The sequence below is a fragment of the Strongylocentrotus purpuratus genome, unplaced genomic scaffold (genome assembly GCF_000002235.5).
Source record: "Strongylocentrotus purpuratus isolate Spur 01 unplaced genomic scaffold, Spur_5.0 spur5_scaffold_2, whole genome shotgun sequence".
In the NCBI taxonomy this organism is placed as follows: domain Eukaryota; kingdom Metazoa; phylum Echinodermata; class Echinoidea; order Camarodonta; family Strongylocentrotidae; genus Strongylocentrotus; species Strongylocentrotus purpuratus.
Window position 1 is genome coordinate 33,329,266 of NW_022145605.1, and position 19,473 is coordinate 33,348,738.

Here is a 19,473-nt window from a genome sequence, read left to right on the forward strand (position 1 = left end):
CCCCCCCCCCCCCCCCCCCCCCCCACCCCCCCCCCCCCCCCCCCCCCCCCCCCCCCCCCCCCCCCCCCCCCCCCCCCCCCCCCCCCCCCCCCCCCCCCCCCCCCCCCCCCCCCCCCCCCGCTTATTCAGCGGCTGGCTGAGTCGTTGCGAAATTTTCGGACCGATTTATAAATGTTAAAACCCCCCCCTTGAAAAAATCCTGCGTACGCGCCTGTACTATACAATGTACTTTGTACTATACAAACATCTGGCATGGGTGTTTGGTCGAAACACATGAGCTATTTCTTGTCACACTTTGAATTCAGGGCCGTTTCTGATATACATTCCTCCATAATGATATGAAAGAGGACGAGAAAGGTCTCACATCTTTAAACCCTATTCCAGAACACAATCTTCTCCCTATCATGGTTATCGCCCGTTGCACGCGGGGCGTCATCTCGAGTGCCTTGGGATTATACTTGCGCCACGTCGGTCCAAAAAGGTTGTTTTTGCGCATACGCCCGTAATTCCAAGAAATGCTTGCGTTATTTCTTCAGCATTTATTATCATTCAACGTCACTCTCTAATGACGTGACGAGACCGCGTTAATTGCTGACACAGTCCTGCGCCACGGAAATGACGTCTCATTTACAATGAGCTTAAAGGATTTGCTTTCAAACACTTTAAATGTTTAATTAATTAATTTTACGATTAGTTGATTAATCAATAAATGAATGAATTGATTTAGTGTTTGAAACACGTTAAAAATATAATAGTAGGCTATTATTACCAAGGATTATTAATAAAAAAATAAAAAAAATTAGTCGTATTTTCTTACAGCAAGCTCTCTGTGGCACTGAATGGAACAACCCTGATAATTTGTTTGAAAAAAAATAAATAAATAAATAGATAAATCTGTTGATAGGACTGTCACCACGGAGAAAGGAAAGGTAGACTTATAGTTTATAATCATTCATGACTGATCCCTTGTTATATTGGTCGTGAACTTTCAAGCTTAGGCTATAATATTTCCTTCTCGTTGTTCATCCTTACAATCACATTACTTTTCTTCTTTGGACCTTTTACACATTTTAGGATCTCGAGTCAGTATAGCGCTCTTGAAGGGATCTACTGCGTCGTTTCTACCCCAGACACTAACTCAGAAGAATAAGTAAGTAGCGAGCATCAAAATAATCGTAATTAACAAGTTCTATGAAATTTTGTAAATATCAAGAAATTAAACGAAATAATGAGTCTTTCATAGATTCAGTGGAAGATGGGAAAACCCGTACACTCTCGATCAAATTATAGATATTAAAATATCTGTAAATGGTATACATTTTGCTACGGTATTGTACAGGATCTATTTGCCCGCTACATTACCTGGTTCCAATATCCATGTATTCTACTGGGCTGTTTTTGTCTCCAGCTCTAGTGTGTTTTGATTTCCCATTTCCTTGGTCATGCATATGCATTACTCTGTTTTAATTATGCATATTTATGTCTGGTACGTGACGTATGGATCACTTTCATAATGAGGACTTTGTACTTTGGCGACTGCAAGAGACTTCTAAACACAGTTTAGTTTGGCTATCTTACTTCGGTTGATTTACGTGGCGTCTATTCTTTTGTTGTGTTTGCTAAACAAAGCAATATTCGCCATATTGTGCCCAACTTGAACCGGGTTCGGCCAATCTCTCCTGATCAATGATTCTGCCCGGCGACTACCGTTGGTGTGTAGGCGTCTCAGGACGTTAATAGTTCTCTGTTGTTGATATGAGCATCGCCAGTCAGAGGCCAACATAAATATCTTGGAAATACCATTCCTGGATTATTCAATCACCATGTATTGTTTTACTGGTTGTACTGTAATCCGAGACCCTAATAAAATAGTCACACCACAATAACAAAGTACCTCAAATCAGCAAACTGCTATCAATTGTTATTTTTCTAGGACGTCGATAAAAAGCAATATGACGTCACAGGTGCTCAATCTTCAAACTACTGGGTTCGATGTGACGTCACTGGAGGAGAATATCACTTTCACCATACCTCATTATCCGGATGTTCGTAACTTCGCATCATGTCTTTTTAATTACTGTGTTAATATGAACAAGGAAAATCAGCCTTAGGTGCGGTGCCTTTGTTTCATCTAAAATATGTTCCTTACACAAGTAATATTTTACAAACCAAAAATCATTTTGTCGAAAATAGTTGGAAATAGAACCTCCCTTTATTATTTACTATATTTACTTGTAATTTCGCAGGTCTAATATTATTTTAATTCAATATGCTAATATGCTTTGTTTGCTATTTAATGATGAAAAATAAATGTATTACCCATCATTTATGAATATCTAAAAAATGTGTTATTTATGTTGTACAGTATGTACGGTAATTATCTTTCAAACAGGGCGTCAGGTCGATAGACTTCAGTCGTTCTATAATACCCGTTTTTTGACGATTAAACCGTCGTGTTATCTTTTTATTTGCAGACGACCAAGCCCGAGAATGCATCGTTCGTATGTTCATTCTACGACCCTGCCTTGTAAGTAAAGAATATTCAGATAATTATAGCGTGTTGCTTAAAGATAAACTCCAGTTCTGGTAAAAAAAGAAAATTAATTCTCACAGAATCAAACGAAACTTACACTGAATGTTCAAGATTACAAATAAATGACATGTGCCAAACAATTTTGGAAGAAAATGTATACTGGCTGAGTAATGAGCATGGAAAGACAAGGAAATCAAGGTAGTACTAGCCCCGACACCATGTGTGTTGTCCCATATATAGCTTTCTGTGTAAAGTGCTTGTTACTTTACCAAGACTCGGTCAAATTTATTATGATTTTGGTGACTCCAGAACCTTGCAGTGCACACCAATACTTACATGCTACATGATCAACTGTTTCTGATCCTTTCCACACCTTTTCTTTCACAATGCAATCGCATTACCAGTACTAAAGTTTATCTTTAAGACTTTCATGCGTCTGTTTGAAACCAGAATGGCGTTAACACATACATGTATACTTTAACACAAAGTCAACGCTTTGAACAGACAATAATTTAAATCAAGTGGCAAAAAGTGGCGGGAATGTCCATACTGTAGATGAAGATTTTGTAAAACAGAATGTTGATGCAAAGACGATGAAGTATTACCTTACTGCAGTCAAACATATTGCGGGAAGCAGAATGTGGGTTTATACAATACAATATTTACACTTGTAACGCGCTTTTACAAAGTAACCTTTGTTCCAAAGTGCTTTACCTCTGATTCAATAGAAAATATGAAACATATTATGTAATTCTTGATTCTGAAAAATAATAAAATGTTGCTGATAAAGACATTGTGGGTAATGAAAAGAAGAACGAGAAGAAGGAGGACAATAAGAATGAGAAGAAGATGAAGATGAAGAAGAAGAAGAAGAAGAAGAAGAAGAAGAAGAAGAAGAAGAAGAAAAAGAAGAAGGAAAAGAAGAAGAGGAAAAAACGACGATGACAACGGAGAAGAAGAAGTAGAAGAAGGAGAAGAAGAAGAGGAAGAAGAAATGGAAGGGCATGACCTAGAAGAAGACCATACCATACCATAACCCCTTTTGTTTCATTTGATCGGGCAGGAAGAGCTTTTCAAACGAGGGATGCATCCGGGTACCAAGCCAGAGCAATGACCAATCAACAACGTGTTCGTGTAATCACATGACCAGCTTCGCTATTCTCATGGCAGTCACAGATGTATCGGTGAGTCTAATATGTTATGCAGTAGGAAACTTTGACAAAAAGTGAATTTCAAAGGTTACCAATTATCTTAAGGTCCTTTTATTACACAAATCGACCTAACCATCCCTGAATGCAAAAAAAACGACGGCCTAGTCAACAGAAGCTTCCAAAATGTACCATTCTAGTCCGCCTCTCACTCTCGGCGAATATTTTGAAGAAAAACAAAATCTATAAATCAAATGTTATCAATTTCAATAGCCTTGTCCATCAACTTTTGGAACATGCGAACATTACAATGACGATTACGTAATCCGAAAAAGGGTTTTGAAATTGCTCTTGAGTTGATTTTTCCAACTTATTTTCAATCGTGTTAAAAAGAAGGTTGAGTTCTGAGAAGAGGTGAAAAATGATTTGTGAGCGTTATCATTTTTATTATGCAAGTGTGGATGAACATCAGATAAGACATGTTCCCTGAAAAGCATGGCTCTTCAAATGCCTTTATATTCTAAGTATGTCATGTTACATCGTCAAAATCCAGGGTAGGAATTTTACACCACGTGTTCGTGTAGTCCCATATACATCTTTCTGTGTACAGTGTTAGTAACTTTACCAAGACTTGGCCAAATTTCTTATCATTTTGATGATTCCAGAACCTTGCAATACACACAAATTCTAATATGCTAGATGATCAACCTTTTCTGGTCGATTCCACACCGTTTCTTTCACAATGCAGTCGCATGACCTGAACTCAACTTTATCTTTAAAGCTGGAACGTACATAATCATATTTTGATTTTTCGAATTTTGATTAAGAATATCAAAAATACAATTCATGATGAATGTTACATTGATAGTAGCGCTTAAAAAGTGTCATGATCATTGAAATATAATTTTCGTTCTTTATTATTTTGATATTCCAATTTTCAGATTTCCCGTCGCAATGCGTTTGCTTTGGATGTGATCTCCTATATCGGTTGTGGTCTATCAATTATTGCACTCATCTTTTCACTCATTGTCCTCGGCGTTACTAGGTAAGACGCATTGCTCTTCATACATGTCATTTTGTAATTTTTGTCCAGAACATGTTTTTGATAAATAATTGGAGTAACTTGACAAAGGCTTAGAGCCAAAATTCGTCACGTTTTATTGATTTCTTGTCAAAATTCCATCAACCGACGAAGGAGTATCCTTTTTCTCCTTTGGATATACAAATATTTTTATATATATATGTAACGCAAAATTGAATTGAAATAGAAATCGAGAAAATTAAATTTTTGAAAACTGTGGAAAATCAACCACTAAATCATAACATTTTGTCCCAATCTGATATTTTACTTTGGTTTTAATTTCAGATTGAAGACAATTCGTGTTCGGATCCTGACCAATCAGTGTGTCGCCATGTTACTCGCTCAAAGTTTGTTCATCTCTTTGGTCGAGAATGCTTCAAGCAACAAGGTATGTTTCTCCACAAAACAATGACGATTTTTCATAATCCAACATCAACGAATGAAGAACATAATGAGAGAAAAATGTATTTCTTATTTTACATATGAAGTGGAGTAGTAAGGAAAAAAGAGACCAACATAACAGTTTTCTGGCCTTGATACAATTTTTTCTCGTTAATGCATTCTCTTTCAACTTCTTATATATTTCAATATTAGCATTTTGAATTTTGTCGATATCCACATGAACAGAAGAACATCTTCCACTCACTATTTTATTCTTGTATGGCATTTAGATTTCTCGTAGGCTGTATAAACCGTAGTAGACCATATTTTGTCAATTTGCACCGACTTCGATTCGAGTATTAATTATTTACACATCTTGTTGAACAGGTGGCTTGCAAAGTGGTGGCCGCCCTCCTCCATTTTTTCTTCCTCGCTGTCATCTCCTGGATGTTTGTTCAAGGAGTGTACATATATAGCAAGACCAGCTTGTTACACAAAGGAATCATCCCTCTCAAATACTTCATCATCGTTGGATGGGGTGAGTTCACACTCGTTCTCGGGAATGTCTACGTTTGTTTTGCGTGTGTGGGTTACTGAGATGGTGCGTGTGTGTGTGTGTGTGTGTGCGTGCGTTCAAGGAGCCATTTGTGTAGGCCTATACAAAAGCCTGTCTAGGGCAATGATGTTTCATAGCCTTCAAGTACCCTATCCCTTTTCAGTGGACGACGTGGGCCCATGTGGCTGTGTGGGTTTGTATGTATGCGCGTGTGCGTGGGCGAGTGCGTGTGTTTTCCTACAATTACACTAAGACATCCATGTTACACAGATTCATCGTCTCGAGTACTTCTTCATCAAAGGATGCGGAGGGGAAAGGGGGGGGGGGGGGCTCACATTCGCACTCAGGAATTTCAAGATTTTTGCGGGTGAGTGGGTTACTGAGTGGGTGTGTGTGCGGAGAATGGTATGTGCGTGCGTTCAAGGAGCCATTTGTGTAGGCCTACAAAAGCCTGTCTAGGGCAATGATGTTTCATAGCCTTCAAGTACCCTATCCCTTTTCAGTGGACGACGTGGGCCCATGTGGCTGTGTGGGTTTGTATGTTTGCGCGTGTGAGAGCGTGTGTGGGATGGGGTTTCAATTTTCCTACAAGTACACTGAAACATTCATGTTCCACAGATCCATTGTCTCAATTACTTATTCACCAACGGATGTGGGAGGGGGGAGGGGGAGGCTCACATTCGCACTCGGGAATTTCAAGTTTTTTGCGCGCGAATTCAGGATATGATTTGGTATTTTCAAGCCAAGTTTCATCGCTTTTACTTTTCTTTTATATCTTCCCTTGTTGTATGACCGAAGCTCCTGTGACAATACCTGTAACCTTCAGCCAGTCCTTAACATAAATATATACTACGGAATAAACAAAAGAGCAATAGAAGCAAATATTGGATCACCACCGTTCACTCGTTTATAAAATTTCTCTCTTAAATCATTTTCCTTTTTCCTTTTTCGACCTTTATCATTTTTTCTGGGGTCCTTGAGAGATGTTACTTAAGGCATATTAAAAAAATTCTTTCTTTCATTTTCACTTCTAGGTGTACCATGTGTTATTGTTGGTGCCACTGCTGCAATAAATATTAACTTTTACGGCATGGAAGGCATGTAAGTTGACCACTTTAAAGTAGTTAATAGTAGTGAGTTCTCATGCGAAATTTTACATCATTCGGGTTTCCACCTATATCTGGGACCCGTTTCACAAAGCCTCTTTTCAATGACAATTGACAAAAATGTAGTGACAAATCTGCTGATAACCAATCAGAAGCAAGGATTTCAGTAGCTTATAACAAAAACTGTCATTTGTCACTGATGACAATCACGGTGAGTGGACTTCACATTCATGACCTAGAGGTCTAGTGTAATGCACTTATGTCTTCCAATCGCCCCACAATGATATCCCATCATCCCAAACTTCCCTGACCCTCGAGATTTGAAGGCGAGCAGGGGTAGTTTTCTGGCGGGGTCACAGTTTGACCGCGGCCAGGAAGACCCGTGCACACACATTTAGTTTAATTGGAAATTCAACAGATTCTGCTCATGGAAATGGGTGACTGTAAAAAATGAAGGAAACAACAGTTTTGTTGTCGTTGAAGTTTAAGCATGACTTTTAAACTCCATAGTTTATAATTCATGTGCAGGGCCTTGGTTGAAAATTAGTTTAACCAAAACGACGGATGAGTTCAAACCTCATTATTTTCTACTTAAGAAAATGTAAAAATGAGAGATACAGAAATGTTTATTCTAATAAATCTATATATCGTACAAACAAACACGTCTTTTCTTTTGTAACGTGGTTCGCAACGGGGCTCCATTTTTTGGTATTGTACTTTACATATACATGTTTATCTTTCATGAATACCATGAGGTAGGAAAGAAAGAGAGAGTGAAATAAGACCCTTATATCATCAGCTTCATGTAGGAAGTATTTTGGAAGTTCAACAATTATATATTCTGGATATTCTGAAAATAAAATGTTTAAATGAGTTGATCTTTAATCTGCTTCATAACTTGTAGCTGTTGGTTGAACAGAAAGAATGGAGGAATTTGGATATTTGTGGTTCCAGCTCTCATCATTGCATTGGTAAATAAAACCATAATTTCATACTATAAAGTCGATTTAGATTTACTTGATTTATTGCAATATTATAGAATTGTTACACTTAATTCTAAAATCTAGTAAGCACGCTTAAAGAAGTAATGTAACTCGAATATTGAAAAGGTAGATCGATGCATGAGGTGGGGGTGGGGTAGGGAAGGGTAAAATAATGGTCCAAATTCCCTAAAGAATAATAAAATAGCTATTTTGTATAGCAAATACATATTTTTTTATTCTTGGAAGAATTTCCACACCCCTTGCATTTGGGCGAAAACGTCCAAATCATAACCCTCGTTTAGGGAGTAATTTTTTTTATTTTATTTTTTTACTATTGTTTATTAAAATAAAATTGTATGTAGGTCATACTTTTTAGGTTAATGATGATTATATCTCATGATCATTAACGTTCGATTATCTCAAACTATCACGCCATTTTGCGTTTTCGCGAAATTCAAGTTCGTGACACGGTTTACTGATGTTTTTCTTCTACGCAGTGCTTATCATAAAGCCAAGACTCAATGCAGAAAGACACGTTTAGAATCTTTGCATGGTAAATGTTCGATCCTAGCGTTTGCTTTATTATTGAGATATAAAACAGATGTTACCATTAATGATATTGCATTTAACAAAAAAGAATGGAGAATGAAAAGGGAAATCAAATACTGCTATAATTAATGAGGAAACTTAAAGGTTTATTCATTCATTCTTAATTCCTCGTTTAATTAAATGAAAATTACCGTTACTTGCAACTACAAGAATATATGATTATTTGTATGTTTTTTTTCCAATTCTACAGATGAATTGTGTTGTAATGATATTAACTGTGAAGGTTCTAAGATCAGTGAAGGTGTTCCAGAATAAGACAGATAAAGAAAAGATCAAGTAAGTAAACATGTCTTTTCCTCAATTATTTTCGAACAGTACTTGCAAACCCATTACAATTTAATGTCTGCTTTTACTGACATCAGTTATCTTTTGGTCCAAATGCTCTGAATTCTAAATTATGCATGATTGCTGGAAAATATGAGTCCATTTCTGGCACTATAATATACACTATTCGTTATCCGCTGTTTTCTAAGTATTTTCCGTTTAGCCGTTTCTTTTTAGTTGTGTCAGACTGATAAATCAAATTTATATTTTTAGGTCAACCTTAAAGGCGATGATTGTGATTCTACCCATCCTGGGTGTGACCTGGTTGACAGGTGTATTAGTTAATATATCAGTCATCTTTAGTTATGTCTTTGCCATCTCCAACGCATTCCAAGGCGTGCTCATCTTCATCATGCAGATCTTCATCAACGCCGAGGTGAGATCATTGAATTTCTTCGATTTCTTTATTTTTTTTAATATATTTTTTTAATTGTCCCTCTCATTAAAAAAATGCAAATAAAGAAAGAAAGGAAAACATTCTTCATGTCAATTTTTAGGCATTATCATACAAAGAAATTCAGCAAAGTAAATGAGGATGGAACACCGTTTTGATGTCGGAAAAAGGTTTATTACATATGGTCAAAATTGCACTTCCTATTTGTTAATAGATCTAGAGAGAAAAGTTAATATTTCAAAGCCCAATAAACAGAACACTAAAAAGTAACCTCTTTTGGGAGTGTATTTTAAGTGATTTTAAAGTATAGTGCCTTTTGAACTAGATTTAAACGTTATCGACACGTGCCTTCATTTAAACAAAAAAGGTATTCCTGTTCACGTTTTCATCTAACCTAAAAACCACCAGTTTATCACGCGACTGGAGTAACGTGATACCACTTACCTCTGTTTATAAAATTGTTTATGACCAAATAACCACTTGACCAAGCAACGAGTTTTTTGTCTGTTAACCGATGGTGGCGATAAATACGTAATTATTTGGTCTTGTAAGCACCTTTATCGATTGGTTTCACAGGTTATCCAAGGTTGATGGTAATAATCACGTTACTTACACAGGCTAATCGTCTTATTGTTCTGTCCGTGAATCTCTGGTTATATTAAATTAGTAATTCGGAGGTGTCTTACACACCTCTTTAAATGGTTTCAAAGTTACCATAAATTTCTTGGTTATGATCACGTGGCTCAAGCTGATTACTAATCTAAGCTGTGAATCCGTGATATGTAGGTGTGAAAAATTAGTAATTATTAGGTGTCTTAAAACACCTATTTACATGGTAGTCAAAGTTGCCAGCAGTTCCGCGGTGATAATCTCGTGACTCAAATGGAATATTAATCTAAGCTGGGCATACGTTACTTTTAGGTGTGAAAAATTAGTAATGATTAGGTGTCTTAAAGCACCTATTTAAATGGTAGTCAAAGTTGCCATAAGTTCCGCGGTGATGATCCCGGGAGTCAAACGGATTATTAATCTAAGCTGGGCATACGTGACTTTTAGGTGTGAAAAATTAGTAATTATTAGGTGTCTTAAAACACCTATTTAAATGGTAGTCAAAGTTGCCAGCAGTTCCGCGGTGATGATCTCGTGACTTAAACGGAATATTAATCTAAGCTGGGCATACGTGACTTTTAGGTGTGAATAATTAGTCATGATTAGGTGTCTTAAAACACCTATTTAAATGGTAGTCAACGTTGCCAGCAGTTCCGCGGTGATGATCTCGTGACTCAAACGGATTATTTATATAAGCTGGGTATTCCGTGTTTTCCAGGTGTGAAAATGAGTTATTCTTGGATGTCTTGATGGTTTCACAGTTACTATTTAAGTTCCGTGGTGATAATACCGTGACTGTTGGCATATTTCTATGTTCACCAGTTGATAACTGACTGTTGGCATATTTTCATTGCACCAGTTGACACCAGTTAATTTGCATATTAAAAATGGGGTGCGTGCAGATCTATGTTTTTTAAACAATTTATCTGAATTTACAGCATATTTCTTAATTACTGATGATTTAGTTATATGCAATTCATTTCGAAAATACTACAAATATAAATTACCAGTTATTAGGACATTTCACTACTTCGTATAAATTACATTTAGTTTAAACATGAATAAGGGAAATATTAACTATGAACTAAAATAATTTCAATAAAGTACAAGTATACGTAATTTTTTCGATTAATTAAATTACTTAAGTCTACTTATTACCAATGTCTTTACATTGGAAATACAGACGTACCAGTATTGAAGTATTGTTGCTGTTCAACTAGTTGGAAGTTAACCAAATGGTTCCAATGGCTCAGCTAGACCAGCTGAAGTATAACTGGCCTGGATCAACTGGATCATTTAGCCCATTTCAATTTCCAGGATTACCAGTTAGCATTAAATGGTTCATCAACTGGACCAGTTGCAACTAGCTTTCTCTTCTGGGATGTTTGCACCCACCCCCTCCCCCAACCCCCTCTAACCCCAAACTGCTACCAGCGCGCCTGAACGTAATTACGGAAGATCCAAGACACGATGTTCAGAAACGGGATGATTATTATAATTTTGGTTCATTTATTGTGTAACATTTGCTTAATTGTTGGGTTGAACGCGGGTTACAGTAACATACTTCCTCTTCGACGTAAATTTCAGGTGAATGAAGAACATGATTCATCTCAAGTCAGCCTCGTAATATTCACGTGAATTTCACGCAGATATTTCGACTAAAACTATCACTAACGCTTCACGTGTTTCTGTGACGCGATAATTTCGTTTATGAAGATGTAATTTCATAACCAAACAAACACGGGAGTATTAGGTTTACAAACCATGGTCTCCAAGGTAGGGATAATCACGTTATTATAATGGTGATATTGCAGTGACAATTGCGTGATTTAGTGTACATTAGTTTTAAGTTACCTAGTGCAATAAACGTATTAACACATTTACGTAAATGTCAGGTGTTTGAAGAACGTAACTCTCCTCAAGTCGATACCTTGATATTGACGTGATTTTCACGTGATTTTGTTTATTGGGAGGAAAGGAAAGAAGAAGGAAGAAAAGAAAAGAAGAAGGAAGAAAAGAAAGGAAGGAAAGAAGGTAGAAGCGTGGGGGTAAGGAATCCGTGTAAATATGGCCCGAAGGAAACACACACCCTACCACCGTCCCCTGAAACACCCAACATATCATGATAACCCTCACTCCTACCGTCACCTACAATCCACTCACACCTTTGCACAACACGAAACACCCTCATTCCCACAACGTCATTCAATTTTCTAAAGGGTTTATTTTAGGAGAAACGATGTCAATTGTCGTACCAGGGCAATTAGTTCCTGGACAATCGATCCCCGGAAAATTACTCCCTGGAAAACTACCCCAAAAAGACAAAACCTCCCTCCCCCCCCCCGGGACAAAAAGGACAACCACCCCCGAGGAGAATTACATCCCCGAAAATTTACCTCTATACATTAAAGGGGTAGTCCACCCTGATAATAAGTCTGTTTTAACATTTTTTCGGGGGTAATTGACCTGGGGGTGGGGGGGGGGGGAGGGTGATTGTCCAAGATGACATTATCAGGGGGGGGGGGTTTCCTGAGCTGATTCTTCGTCTTCGTCTTCTTCTTTAAAAAAAAAAAAAAATTATCATCATCATCATTTCCTTGCTTACTTTCATACAGATCCGGTCTGCACTGCGCCTGCGCAAGAGTCGTATCTTGCCGTTCAATACCTCATTGGTCGGGGATAATTCGGCTAGGGTAAATAAACGTTCATTTTCTTGTCGTCTCACTATTATATGTTATTTCTATTACATTAATATTATCTACCTACTTTATATGATTCCATTTGTATTCTAACTGTTAACCAGTATTTTAACTTGTTTTGATGATTTATATTTTTATATTCATTTGTAAATTTATACCAGTGAAAGACAAAGTTTCCTTAGGATATTATTGATCTATTTCTGTGACCTTTTCGATTGTTAAGTAAAGTTCGAAGAAGATATCTATCAAGAATAAATCATATTGTCCCAACATTCATGAAGAGAAGAAGTGTCCCAACATTCATGAAGAGAAGAAGTAAAACAAAAAAATAAACAAAAAAATCGTTACCTCTTTGAATATGTATCAACATTGTTAATTAATTTTACAGTTTTGAACAAAAAAAACAATCAAACATATTTGATCTCAATTCATGTTAATGTGCTAAAATATTTTTGGACAAAGGCTAATCTTTCTTCATTATTTTCTGGGTAATTATTTTCCTCTCATACTCTATTACCCCTTTTTAAAATAAAGTGGTTGGATTCTCATTATTTATTTTTGTAATCTGCGTTTGGTAATGTACATTCTAAACCAACCAACATTCTCAACGATTTTATTTAATACAATGCTCAACAGTACTTATTTGACACTGTCATCTAATAAATATTTAAATCTTGGAGAGTGTCAAAATTCTCACTATTCATTTTCGAATTGTTAACATTGTCAACAGTTTATATCATTTTATAACTTTTTACGTATTAATTATGTTGTAGTCTATTATGTTTCTATTTCGAAATAAAACGTATTATGGTCTGTATTTGTTCAAATTAATGGTACAACAACAAGTTTCAGCTTAAGGGCTGCCTATTTCTTTGAATAACCAATTCAATTCAATCTTTCACAAAAAAATACATGTACTTACAGCTCGGCACAAGCCAGGGTAATAATAGTACTTTGCAGTCCCCTTAAGCATCCCCTTGGATGGATACATGCGCAATGTAGCTATTACTTTTATTATTTTGATTTTTATTTTGTATTATGATAACATGGATACACCCAATGATCTGCTTCTCTTGTGTTTTTTTTTAGAGCAACCACTCCAGTAGGGGCAAAGATGTTACGAAATCAACAATCAACACGACGCAAACTGGTATGTTCTCATCCATATAAATCATTATAACATAATAATAATAATAATAATAACAATAATGATAATGATAATGATACTAACAATTCTACTATTACTTCTACTAGCACTACTACTATTACTACTAATATTAATAATGATAATACCTAGCTATGCAACTAGACTGAAAATAGCTTTTGGTCCACTATCTAACGGCGACTTCCTTAAAGTTATTAAATGCAAACGATGTCAAAAAGTTTGGTTGGTGATTTGTTGATACTAGAAGACATACTTTGAAATCAACCTTTTATTTGCCCTGGGCGCCCAATGGCATAGTCACATCTTTGGCAAGAATGTCGAGTAGCACAAATAAATTATGGGAATCAATACATCAATACCAATGCTCTTTAAAATAATACGATCTGAGTTTGTATTTGATATTCAATTGTATCTGTTTCACGATTCCAGCAATTCAAGATTGCTGAACTTTTTCCTTATCGTGTTTTGAATAATGATTGAATCAATAAATCATTTGTATGCATTCGTTCCACCACATTCGTATTATTATGTATCAATTGAGGGTAGTCATGCTATCAAGCTTTGCTTACTTTGTCAAAATTCTGTTTGATGTTTTCGATTAGTTACTTTATTCGACATCATATTCTTTTGAAATGTGTAAAATTTGCAATGTTTTGTTTGTTATATATTTGTAAAAATGGAAAAGAAAAAGAAAATCAAACAGAAATAAATAAATCAAATCAAACCAAATCATGATATCCAATCTATCAGTCAACGTTAACAAACTTGGACGGGAGGGGAGGGAGGGGGGGGGGGTGATGATCACTTTCTTTTCTATAAATCATAGCGGTATCTATGTATTTTGATTATTCTCGTCATAACTCACCGTATCTTGTCCACATAGGTGTAGGCTTGCATTCCATAAGTGGCAGTGGTCCAAGTATGGTTGGTGAACCATTACCAGCTGCGTACGTATACATCTCATGTCAATTTATTTCATTTCATTTCATTTCATTATATTTCATACTTTTTTCATTTTATATCGTTCCATTCCGTTCCATTCCATTTCATTTAATTTAATTTGTCATCTAATTTTATTTCCTAAAATTCTGTTTTATGTTGTAATATTTCATTTAATTCCAATCCATTTCATTCCAATACGTTTCACTGATTTCCTTTTCATTTCAATCAATTTCGATTTATTTAATTCTACATCTATCCCATAATTTTGATCTAACATTAAGAATTTTCAAAGATAACAAGCGTTTTTACAAATATGCATTCTCAATGAAGTGAAATGAAATGAATTTGTTTTTCCATGCATTTTCAAAGAAGTAATTATAATTTTTTTGTTCTCCACGCATTATCAATTGAAGCGAAATGAAATGAGAGATTTTTCTTTGGGGATAGTGAGGACTTATACCGGTATTTACATTTTAAAACGATCATGCTCAAGTATCTTTTGTTCATCGTTTATTTTGAAATAATTGCGTGATTTCTCTCTGCCTTTTTCTTTCATACAGGCAATGAGGTGGATCCATTTAATATAGTTTCTGCTCATCGTGACGGATATGCTGAAATTCGCAATAATTTCATCCATTTCTTAGTATTTTGGATGTTTTTTAAACACGTTTATTTGTAAGGATGGTATACGCAGTATTACGCATATACCTGTAAGAATGGTCGTTTCCTTATTTTGATATTATGATGGAGCACACATGAAACAAGTGCATAATGTTGTTATATTGTTATTTTAATTATAATTTATTTATTTAACATACTCGAATGTATACAGAAAATGAATGATAAAACAAAATAAGCATATTACATCTGGAAACAATATTATAAACATCGAAATAGTTCTTATAGCTTTTACAGTTTAAACATTATTGAAGGTAGGTCTTTTTCTTTGTCAGGTGTAAAAATGAGGTTTGTATTGAAAAGCACGGTTCGTAAAGGTAAGCCCGTCTTAATCTTATTTGTATTCAAGTACTTGAATACAAAGCTTTCGATTCAATTGCGATTATAAATATACCTTGATGATAAAATCGTAATGTTGTCTTATTAGACAGTGCAAAAAGTTTATAACGAGAACGTAAGATTTTGCTTACGTCAACCGCCTTGTGTATTCACAGTTTAATTGCTACTAATCAAAGGTATCGGAAGATTAGAAATACTATTGTATATTACATATATCATATTATATTATATTATATTTAAGCACAGTATATTGATTATTATCCAATTCGTGGATTGCTGTAAATAGTGCAATTTTGTATATTTAACATGATCGCAACTATTTTCGAAAAAGCAATCGAAGGACAATTTCAATACCTAGTGTAAGCCCGGTAGGAATCCTGTTCAGATTACATAATATGTCATGGTGGTTCATTCAATAATTCTTACATTCCAAAAGATGACGTACAAGGCCATTGATTTTGCCTAAGGTTGATTAAAAAAAAAGGAGTTGTGTTCATGCTGTTACATTCATTATAGTCTCATGTGCACTAGAAATCTAATGTTCACCTTAAGTTTTATCTTGGCTGTATATACATTTTTTCTTTTTCTTAAGTACTTTTTATATACTTTTTATACTTTTATAATGTATATTGTTTCTCATCATCCTATATAGGTGTTATGATAATGTATATACAAAACACATTGCGTCCCATCTTGGAAGCATAATATGTATTCTCACAGCTATACGTGTACATAAAATAACCACTGAAAATGTATTTATATACATTCGAAAAGCACATGTTGCCTGTAAAGTTGGAATAGTTTTTTCTTATACCTGTTGTCATGAAATGATTACGAAAATATGATTTATCCTTCAAACATAATTTTTACATCTTCTCCGAACTTTATTGATCAATCTCTATGACTCTGTCTATCTCGGAGGTTGATCGTAACATTTTGCCACACATCTCTGTTTTCTGCCACTCTGGTACACTCTAGCAGTGTCAAACCACTGACTCCGTGTCATTATATACCCATTCTAGTTACTTCATCTCATTAATGAAGTTATGAGAAGATTTGTAACTTTATATTTTAATAATAAATGATATTCTTACAATCACTTCATGATAAGAGGTCAAAAAATATTCCAACTTTATGCGCAACAGTCTGTATTCGACAATTTTAGTCATCAAGTTTCTTTGCATTGTTTTTAAAGCAATTATAATCATATAAACAAATTTTAAACTCCTTTTTTAATTATACCAATACTTGTACATATTGTATATTTATGTTGATAGCATATTTTATTCTCAAATCACAGACATTAGGCCCGAATTCACAAAGGAGGTTTGTAGACAAACCTAGGTTTAGGTGCGTCATATGACGCGTCTTGACGCGTTTCAGACCAAGGTTTGTCTGAACCTTGGTCTGAAATGCATCGAGACGCGTCATATGACGCACATAAACTTTGTCGAATTCGGGCCTATGAGAATGTATGTGATGCGATGACGAATCATTGAGAGTTGGAACTAGTCAAGAAATAAAGTCAAAAGGCAGTGGTTCTGGTCGTAGTGGCTCGCTAAACAAGATGAAGAAGAAGAAGAAGAAAATGAAGAAGAAAAGAAGAAAAGAAGAAAAAGAGGTAGTAGAAGAAAAAGAAGAACAGTTAGAAAAAGAAGAAAAAGAAAAAGTAGAAAAAGTAGAAAAAGAGGAATAAAGTCCAGCGTAGTGGACAGCAGTCGAAATATAATAAAAAGAGTTTTAATGAAAAAGAATGAATGTGACATTTTATTTATAACATCTGGAAGAGAAATATCACCGAATTCAATTACCCCTTTTTCGTACTTTGATAAAGAAGTTTTTTCATAGTTTAACAAGAGACAGTGGTATGTATCTTAACCAGAGCTGACCACCTCTTTACAATATACCATACAATACCAACATAGGAGTTGCTATGTCAGATCTGCTGTATCGTCATCAGGAAAAGAAAGGTGATGTGGAGGTAGTGTATGAAAGAATGCAATTCTTTTGTGAGCATATGCTGAGCTGGGGGAAGTTATATACCACTGTCTCTTGCTAGCTCACTAATGATTGACAGATGTTGTCACAGGTTGAATGAGATCGGGAGCATTTTTGTAGGATAGAGCTTAGCAGGTCTAAGATTTTTTTTTTTTAATATTAAAAAATCTATTAAATATGTTAAGATATTTGAATAAGAAAATATGAGTTGTATGCAGCCCTACATATCAACAGGAATCAACTTATATTTGGATGTCAACCGACCTTTAAGCAACAAAATGACAGAATTTTAACCAGTATCAATGGTATTATTGTATATACCTGATATTCAAGCTAAAATATGATGTATTAGTTTTGTTCATAATGTGCATCACATTAAATACCTAAGTGCCTATCTGTGAAAAATGAATTGTCCAAGATTGTTTTCATGTCTTACTTTGAAAAAAAGATTTTTTTTGGGGGGTGGTATTATCATGATTATTAAGGGGGTTCTAGCATCAAGGGGAAGGAGGATAATGGGAGGGGGAATTATTAAGAATGATATGGTTGGAATGTGGATAGTCAAGGCCACTGATTAGGAATGGGGGTGTCCTATCCTTTTCCTTTCTATACCATTTCCCGTCCCTCTTTCTCTCTCCATGTTTTATCTCTTTTACTCCGTTTTGTTTGTGTTTGTGTGTGTGTGCGTGTGTGTGTGTGTGCGTGCGTGTGTGTGTGTGTGTGTGTGTGTGGGAGGGGGGTGGGACGGGGGAGGGGAGGGCACGTGGCCTTTTGTCTTTGTACCCTACCCCATAATAAGCCCCATAATTTACTACGAGCGAGCCATTATCATGGCGGCACACTTCACTCAAATATTATCCATTCGGGGGAAAAGAGCACCCAAACGTAATTACAAATAAAGTAGACGTTGCAGAATCCAGACCAAAAGTGCCCTTGATAATATGGAGAAGAGCACAATTCATTGCCATTCGCATCAAATAATTGCAACAAATTTACAGATAATCCATGAACATTGTTTGTTTCTCATTTGTGTAATAGAGTGACAATTTAGCACCTAACGATATCAAATTTGACTACTAGTAAATGGTAAAGAGTTTCATGAAAGCCGAATAGAATCACTTGCTTTGGCGGATTGGTTAGTTCGTGTCGATTAAGTGTAATTATCAACAATTTGAAGTTGTAAGGTTGAACAGTATTTTATTTAGGATGTGACCATGAAGTATCGAAATTCAAGCTTACTATTGAAATTCTCGAGGGGAAATGTCGGCATAAAAAAAAGAGAATTACTGTAATCATGGCCGGGGAGGGGCGGTAGTGAAATTTTGTGAAAATAAGGAGGAGAGGGGCAGTGTTCCGAAAAATCTCTTATTAGAAAATGAGGGGTTTCATGTCTGTATCATGTGCTAATTTACAGAAAGATACATCCACCAACCAAAATGTTTTCAAAATGTCTTGCTCAAGCGACTTTAATTTCTAAAAATGTTACGAAGTGTATGGATGATACCAAAGGTGATACAGGAGTGTATCTTTCATACTTAATCTACTTTTCCTAAAGTGTACCAATCACGTGATTTTTTTAAATTATTTTGTATTTATATATATATATATATATATATATATATATATATATATAATCAACCTAAGAAACCTTTACTCTGCAATCGATTGATATGCTAAGGGTTTAGAGGTATAAAGAAAAAAAGGATAATTAAAACCCCGCGCAAGAAACTCAAGTCTGTCTTAAGTTTCTCGTGCGCCTTATATCATGAGCACGTAGGGGTGCCTAGAGGCTAGACCAGTCTACTAAAAAAAAAAAAAAAAAAAAAAAAAAAAAAATCACTTTCAAATATACTGAGAGTGTATTGAACTACAATTAAAACTTCATTGTAGAATTAACATTTGAAACTCATATTTTGAATACAGTGTAT

The 19,473-nt window shown here is 35.4% G+C and overlaps 1 protein-coding gene across 1 annotated transcript; it reads left to right on the top strand.

Moving 5' to 3' along the window:
- The first annotated feature begins 1,070 nt into the window (after nt 1-1,070).
- On the top strand, nt 1,071-15,246 carry LOC100888852 (adhesion G-protein coupled receptor D1). Its single transcript, XM_030992244.1, has 15 exons — nt 1,071-1,150; nt 1,934-2,045; nt 2,475-2,527; nt 3,597-3,717; nt 4,623-4,726; nt 5,048-5,150; nt 5,531-5,681; nt 6,734-6,800; nt 7,710-7,776; nt 8,588-8,673; nt 8,935-9,097; nt 12,340-12,417; nt 13,513-13,573; nt 14,472-14,535; nt 15,091-15,246. Exons 2-15 carry the CDS (start codon nt 1,953-1,955, stop codon nt 15,095-15,097), a joined length of 1,218 nt encoding a protein of 405 aa, XP_030848104.1. The 5' UTR covers nt 1,071-1,150; nt 1,934-1,952; the 3' UTR covers nt 15,098-15,246.
- Nucleotides 15,247-19,473: the final 4,227 nt, after the last annotated feature.